Source organism: Meleagris gallopavo, chromosome 1, assembly GCF_000146605.3.
Source record: "Meleagris gallopavo isolate NT-WF06-2002-E0010 breed Aviagen turkey brand Nicholas breeding stock chromosome 1, Turkey_5.1, whole genome shotgun sequence".
NCBI classification, from domain to species: Eukaryota; Metazoa; Chordata; class Aves; order Galliformes; family Phasianidae; genus Meleagris; species Meleagris gallopavo.
This window is the reverse complement of record NC_015011.2, coordinates 76,296,827-76,305,154: the sequence shown is the minus strand read 5'-3', so window position 1 is coordinate 76,305,154 and position 8,328 is coordinate 76,296,827. Positions and strand designations below refer to the sequence as shown.

At 38.7% G+C, this 8,328-nt stretch overlaps 1 protein-coding gene across 1 annotated transcript; it reads left to right on the top strand.

The window, feature by feature from the left end:
- The first annotated feature begins 3,443 nt into the window (after positions 1–3,443).
- On the top strand, positions 3,444–8,320 carry LOC104913065 (ovostatin-like). Its single transcript, XM_010718185.3, has 3 exons — positions 3,444–5,145; positions 6,687–6,870; positions 7,490–8,320. Exons 1-3 carry the CDS (start codon positions 5,081–5,083, stop codon positions 7,670–7,672), a joined length of 432 nt encoding a protein of 143 aa, XP_010716487.1. The 5' UTR covers positions 3,444–5,080; the 3' UTR covers positions 7,673–8,320.
- Positions 8,321–8,328: the final 8 nt, after the last annotated feature.

The window sequence follows — 8,328 nt, the reverse complement described above, 5'->3', positions numbered from 1 at the left end:
AAATACTGTTTTTGAACATAGTCACCACCATTAGTTATGCATTTTTGCTAGTAATGAACAAGGGCCTGCTTCTCAAAATCTGCACCAACAGAGGTGTCCCAGTGCCACCATTACCACTGCTGAAACAGATCACTCACCACCTCACTGTGCTGACATCCACTCTTTAGTCTCCATTAACATTCAGCAAGCATCAGTGCCATTTTTTCCACATGGAGGAATTGAATTACATACTTTTGCTTCATACGCACATCCATGTCAAATACCATTTTGTCGGTCTGCCCCTCTGCTGTCATCTGTCACATAGCAACAAAATGTAATGGGATACTGGTGGGGAGGTTTAACCTCTACTGCCATGCCACTGACATCTGTCTCTAACGCTGTGGACCAACATAATAAAATGGGAAACTTTAGGAGCAGCTCTCATATAATATGACTCATGCATGTAAGTAACGAAACTGATTTTAATCTTGAATACTTTTCTATTCCAATTAAAAAAAACAATAAAAAAACATAAAACTAGTGAGATATTTGACCTCATTTTTGTGAAACTAATGCATCAGTCTATTTTAATGAAAGTTATTGCAATTCTCAGTAAGTTCTTAAGGTGTTCATCAGGGATTTTTGATTAAATTTTACTTTTCCTGTACTTCATCCTTGGAAATAATTGTTCACAAATGTGCATACTGCCATAAAAGCAATGACATGAATAAGGCATACATAGGCACAAGGAAACAGATCAAAGAGAGTGTTCCCCCTCTGATAAATAAAGATGGAGAACTGGCTTACTCAGACATGGAAAAACCTGAGGTGCTCAGTACGGGCTTTGCCTCAGTCTTCACAGGTGGTCAGGCTCCCCCCAAGTCTGCCAGAAGGTGTGGGTGAGAGGAGTGGATTCTATCCTACTGTAACGGTGGAATAAGTCCGAGACCTCCTCATGAAACTGAATGTATATAAGTCCATGGGGCCAGATGATATCCATCCTGGGGGTTCTGAAAGAGATGGCTGATGTGGTTGCCGAGCCACTCTCCATCATAATTGAATGATTGTTGGGTGAAGTTCTAGGTGATAAGAGAAAGGGAAATATTACTCCCATTTTTAAGAAAGGGAGAAAGGAAGACTACAGGCTGGTGAGCCTCACCTCTGTGCTTGGGAAGATCATGGAGCAGATCCTCCTAGAAGCTATGTTAAGGCACATACGAGATAAAGAGGTGATTTGAGACAGCCAGCATGGCTTCACCAAGGGCAGATCATGGTTGACCAATCTGGTGGCCTTCTATGATGGACTGATGGCATCAGTGGACAGGGAAAGGGTGACAGATGTCATGTACCTGGACTTCTGCAAAGCCTGGTCCCTCACCACATCCTTCTCTCCTAATTGGAGAGGTATGGATTTGAAGGATGTACTGTTAGGTGGATTAAGAATTGGTTGGCTGCTCCCAGCCAGAGGGTTGTGATCAACGGTTCTATGTGTGGATGGAGGCTGGTCACAAGTGGTATCCTCTAAGAGTTGGTCTTGGAACCAGTGCTCTTCAACATAATTATTAATGGCATAGATGATGGAATTGAATGTACCCTCAGCAAGTTTAAAGATGACACCAAGCTGAGAGGTGCAGCTGATACAGTAGAGGGAAGGGAAGGTACGCAGAGGGACCTGGACAGGCTAGAGAAGGGGGCCCATTTGAACCTAATGAAGTTCAACAAGGTCAAGTGCAAGTTGTTGCATTTGGGCTGAGGCAGTCACAGGCCTGGAGCTCCAAGCACAAGAAAGACGCAGAGCTCTTGGAACAAATCCAGAGTAGGACCACTGAGATGATCAAAGGGCTGGAGAACCTCTCCTATGAAGAAAGGTTGAGGGGATCTGGGCTTGTTTAGCTTGGAGAAGAGAAGGCTCCGGGGAGACCTCATTGTGGCCTTCCAGTACTTGAAGGGAGCTTATAAACAGGAGGGGGAATACAGTTTACGAGGATGGATAGTGATAGAACAAGGAGAAATGTTTTTAAACTAAAACAGAGGAGATTTGGTTAGATATTAGGAGGAAGTTTTTCACTCAGAGGGTGGTGAAGCACTGGAACAGGTTGCCCAAGGAGGTTGCAGATGCCCCATCGCTGAAGGCATTCAAGGCCAGGCTGGATGTGGCTCTGGGCAGCCTGGTCTAGTGTTGGCAACCCTGCCTGTGGCAGGGGATTGAAACTAGATGATCTTTGAAGTCCTTTTCAACCCAGGCCATTCTGTGATTCTATGGTATGATTCTGTGATCTTTAGATGATGGAAAATATAGTTGTAAAGCATAGTGGTAGTAAATACATTGTCCCATTCGCTGTGTTAACCTGGATGGAAAATAAATAAGCTCTGCTGCACAGGTTACTTCTCAAATAATTTTAACAATTAGACGAACCACAGAATCAAACAGAATTTGAGCAGCCTTGTAACAGCTTCTTAGTATAAGCTCCTTTATCTCCCTCATATTAAATTCTGATCTTCGTAGTTCCAAATGATTACTCCCCTTCTGCTCCTAGCTTCTCTGTCATACAACCCAAAGATTCTTTTGTCCCTCCTACCAAAGACAACTGGAACATTTTTTCCAACACACTGTAGCCTTCTTAAGAATTATCCCCAACATGATAGTGATGTGCTTGAAGATATGAGCTCATGTTTTTTCATCACAACATCGGTACAATAAAGATGCCCTCTGGAATCAATAATTTCTCTAAAATAATTAATTCAGTGGCAACTTTCCAGTGAACCATGTGCTCTTTAACTGACCAGAATGTCATGTCTTGTAAAAATAGCTTTTTTTCAAAAGCTTTATCTTTTCCATTTTAGTGTCTGTGTTTCCACAACTAAGACCTCTTTCTTACAGTCATGCTAAAGGCTCGCTGAAGGTGAGCTTCTGGAACAATTTGTACCAAAGTCCCATAACTGATTTCCACTTCCTTCTCTTTCCTTAAGTCCTTTGTGCCTACTGCTTAGTGGCTATGGCCTATTTGAAATAATACAGGGAATGTGAGGCATTTCAAAGCTGTAAACACAGACTTAGGCACAATGTTCCTAGCTGTATTCTGTCCTGATTGCAGCCAGTGCAGCTGCTTTCCTCACAGCATGTTTGCCTTGTGTGCACATTTGCCATGCAGCCTTATTACATCAGTGACAAGCCATTCTGGGAAGATTTGTGCAATATTTTTTACTAGCAGCACAGTAGCAATAAACAGTAGCTCCAGCAATAACTTAGGCATTTTTGCTTGCGTCCTAGCTTGGTAATCATAAGTCTTCTGGGAAAGATGTGTAGGTAAGAGGTTAGATAGGAGTAGTTTGAAGTATTACTTATGCTGACAGAAATAATAACACATATGACCAAATCATTAGCATAAATGTATTGTATAATGAGAAGTAAACATGGTAGTCTGTCTTTAACAGTCCTACAGCCATTTTTACAACATTACTATAACAATTTTCATTTCTTTCTTTATATCCCTTACTACTGAGATAATTGTAGGCGCACTCTACATTGACTAAGTCTTTTTTCAGCATCCCTATATCTTTTCTTTGTCCCTAATCACTTCAACAGTATACTCAGCTTTCCCTTCCTTTTCATCATCTGTTTGGTTGAGGAAGAGGAAGGGAAACTCCTGCTCCCCATAGGTGTAGTTACTCACATGTTGATCAGCAACCTTGCTTTTTTGTTTTGTTTTCTTTCTTTTTTAAAGAAAAGTATATATGCAGTTTACGACTACTACAGATAATTTAGTTTTCTATGTTCAGGCTATATTAGCAAGAATGTAGTTATCACAGGATGGAAATTGACACTTCTCATTTACTCAGCAATTGTGTGATCAGAGATGGAGTCCTATGTCCAGGTTTCACTCCCTGGTACAAGAAATGCAACGGCAGATAGGTAGAGGAAGGTCAACGGAATAGCTAGTGGCTGGAACAAAGACAGCATCTGAGACAGTCTGGTTTAACTCAGCCTGTATTAAAAAAGGCTAAGAGGAAATATAGTTGCAGTCTTCTCCCATGTAAAGTTAGTTTATAGAAAAGACAGATTCTTCTTCAGAATTGAAAGGACAAGAAGAAATGGACTTAAGATATAATAAAATAATAAAATAAATTCTGATTTAAGGCAAGAAAAAAATTTTCACACAACAGATGGTGAAGCATGGAAGAAGATGTCCAGAGCTTATGTGGACTCTTCATCCTTGAGATATTCAAAACCTGACTGGACATGCTTTGGAGACAGCCATACTTTAAATGAAATATTGAATCAGACAATGTCAACAGGTTCTTTTCAATTTAAATTAATTCATGATTTCATAACTTAATTATTCTTTGTCAGTCATCTTTACTTAAACTTCACCAAAAGAAGTTTAGAATTAAACCAAAATTAGAGTTCACCAAAAGAATTAAAAATTATTTAATAGGAACTGCAAAGCTGGAGGGAAAAGGTGACTGACAAACATATGAGTGAACAAATAAAATAAATTTATAACATTCCTTTTCCTACAGGTATACTTGTCCTACCACAGAAAAGGTAGACAACTAGCAAACACCATTTCTTGCTGAGTGTTAATGTGTTCAGTAACAAAACCAGATTAGGTTTAGCAGATTTCTTCTGGACCATACTGAATGCAGATGCAGTCTAATTCTGTATTATTACTGCCCAGATCCCATTGCAGGCATACAATCACACTGTTATGGTTATTCCTGTTTGGTGAGATATTTCTAGGGAAGATCTTCACAATACAAGGAAATACTTCAGCAACATTAAAAATTAACAGGTTGAAGCATTAAGCAAACTTCAGACAATGACATGATAATCAGAGAGGTAAGCATCATTAAAACAAATGGACAGGAACCGGTTTGGCTAGCTCAGAAATCTATCTGAAATATGAGAATTCACCTAAGCTGTTGTTTGAGAGTGTGAGAACAGGCAGGAGAGAGGAAGACGAACCTATGCAAATTTTATGTATTATCTTTTGTTAGAATGTGACGGAAGCTGTGGAGGAGGAGCATCACTTCAGGACAGTTTAAAAGCCAGAGGACAGTCTGTCCATTTGATATAAGACTCTCTTCTTCAAGGACAGAGATGTGGTCAAGGATTCTTCCGAGTGTTGTCACCTTGAGCTGGATTGTCGCAGTGTCTTCTGAACTGTAAGAGAATATACCTTGTGCTTTTATGACATAATAGTTAAATTTGTTTCACTTCAGTTAATTTATTCTGGGACATTGCTCTGTAATAACTGGGCTTTTAAGAACTAGATTCTGAAATGTGTTTGAAATGAAAATATCTAGTACTGAAGCGTGATTTGAAATGATGATCTCCATTACAAGGCTTCTGCAAATCTGAGTGACAGAAATCTAGAACTGGAGTAGATTAAATCTGAAGTGCATGGGTAAGACTGGGAGGAGATTCAAGGCTAGGTTAGCAAGTGATAATCAGGTTTGGAATGCACTGGAAATACATAGAGAGTGTGGCATATGAGGAGGTCCTCAAGACAAATAATGGCTGGTAGCAGGGAGCTATGCTGAACTGTGAATCTGTTACTGTTATTCTTAATGTTATTGTTACACCTGCTGTGCTGTGGATGCTTATAAAGCACTGTCAGTGTGGATGGCTTTATGAAAACAGAAAATTTCAATCACAGTTTTCAAAAATACACCAACATGAAAGTTTAAGTCCCCTTCTCAAAAGTGCTGAAGGGAAACATTGTGAAAGTCGGATAGTTCTGCTTTCTCAGATACACTCTTGGTTTCAATAAACTTACTTTTGGTGTTTGCATATAATACGGTCTAACCTAGGCAAGTGAAAATAACTGTAAGTATAATATTAATAAGCAAATCTAGGAAGGGAAAAAGGGAAGGGATCATATGACCCAGAAAATTTTGTGTGATTCATGCACACCAAACTCATAAATTCTGTCATACATTATTTGGAAAGACCAGTTTGGACATCAGAGAACAGTTAAGCCAACAACAGAAACTTAGTCAAATATAGCAAATCTCTAGAAATGTTTTTTTCAGAGGAAAAGTTTGGAGAACAAAGGCTGCACTAATTATAGAGGCCATCATATCTACAAATATCTAATGGAAGAAAGAAGCAAAGAGAAAAACAGAAAAGGAGTAGAGCATGCAGGTTAGATTGAATATGGAACATTTCCTGGAATATTCTGTGTTTTGCATTATGCTGACTGTCTTATGATATTTTCGTTCTTATCTGGAGGGAGAGTTATCCAGAGAAAAAGAACTTAAAAAATTACTGCAACAATTAACTAGTATTTTTGCCAATGATTTAAAAAAAATTGTCACTCTTTTTTATGGGAGGTTCCAGAGGGTTAGGTATACACATTGGTTGTCAGAGGATAAGTACATTTATGCCTTTTAAGTGATTAGACATATTATTAACTGGAACTGTCTAAATACCTGGAATGATGCAATATCATGCTGGAAAAGAGACTGCATAAAATGATGCCAGTCCTTCAGCTCACAAAGAGCAATGAGGAACAGAAAATTGTCATTTGTACTTGGAATATTATCCAAAATTAATTGAAATAAATGGAAATCCTCCCAGTGGTTTGAGCGAGTCTTGGCCAAGTCCCACATCTTCTTTCACATGTATAATATTTCAATGGTATTTTCCTCTCTTGTTTGCCCTCACCTTCCTCCATGACTGATTTGTTCTCATCTTCTTGCAGTCAATATGTGCTGCTAGTGCCAACCGTGGTGCGAAGCAACTCTCCACAGACTGCTTGTGTGCAGTTTCAGAGTCTCAGTGAGCCTCTGTCTCTAAGTGTTGTTTTGGAATACAGCAATATACAGACAACTCTCTTCGAGGAGTTTGTGACAAAAAATGATTATTTCACGTGCTGTGACTTCAAGGTATTTTCTTTTTTCTTTTTTTTTTTGAGAACACTGCAGAGGATGTAGAGGCTGGAAATATTTCTGAGTGCCACTGTCTTTGTCAATGATGGAAAGAATATAAAGAGTGCAGTCCTGGAATATGACATAAAAAAGATAACTTAATGAAAAAGCTGCCAATAAAGAGAGGAAAAAGAAAGCTATGTGGTCTGTATGGGGGCACTGGAAAACGGCTTTCCATCTTCATTCATAAATAGAAAAATTCTTTTGATTGCTGTCCCAGGTGCATGCCTTTTCTGTGACTCTGAAAATCAGAACAGGTATGACAGAAAATAGCCAAGATTAGATCTTCTAGAACAGGGCTATATGGCTGGGAATCTTCCCTGTAGGCAGGTAGCTACAGGAGATGAGGAAATGCTTAGGACAGAACATAGTTTAAAATCTTGTTGCCTGATGACAGATTAAAGGATTTCCAGAGCATAGATTCCCAAACTCTCTGTTACTGGCAAATGTGAGTTTTCCCATGACTTTGCAGAAGCTGTTAATGATTCATTTGACAGTCAACTAAAGAACCTAGAGCATCAGGGCACTTCAGCATGCCTAATTTACCACTTTTATTCTGGGATTTTGTTTTTTCCAGGTTCCTCCTGCTACTTCTGATCCCCTGGCATTCATATCCTTCTCTGCCAAAGGCAACACAGTCAACTTAACTGAGAGAAGATCAGTGGCGATTGAGAATGTGTATAACACTCTCTTCATCCAGACAGACAAGCCCATCTACAAACCAGGGCAAAAAGGTTGCTGGGGAGCTGGAGTCAGCTAGTGAACTAGGAAACTGAGTGCAAGAGTGGGTCTAGAATAACAAACAGTTCTCTTGTGGAGGAAAAGTCTGCAGACTGCAATAGCAGTGTTTAGCATATCATGCATGATTGTCATTAGATAGTGTATGTTATCTGACAATGACCTTATCAAAAGTCTATGAAAAATAGAATCAATTCATCAAACTGCAAGAAATGAGTAGAGTTCATTTGTCTGTTCTAAGTTAATTTCGTTTACAGAATCTTGAGTTCTGTTGGGTTTACTGAGATCAGTCATGTAAAGAATATCCTTAAAAATATAGAAAATAATAGGTTAAGCTCAGAATTAATAGAAATAAATAAAGCATATAGTTTCCTGTCAACAGCTCTCTACGCTTATCTGCTAATCTAATTCATAAAGCTGATTTCATTACCAAATTTAAATAACTACTATCTGTGGTTTGGTTAGTTATATCTTTAGTATATTCATGTTTCAGTGCTTCACAAGTTTTACCGCTAGATAAACACACTTTCTTCCCTGTCTTTCATTTTTCATTGAATTGGTTTGTAAAGATAGCTTCTGAGGAAATGCTTCAAAGTACTGAGTCCTTAAAAATGTTGGTCAATATTAAAGACACTTCAGATAATAAGCTTGTTTTCTTTTTTTTTTTTTCTTTTTTCT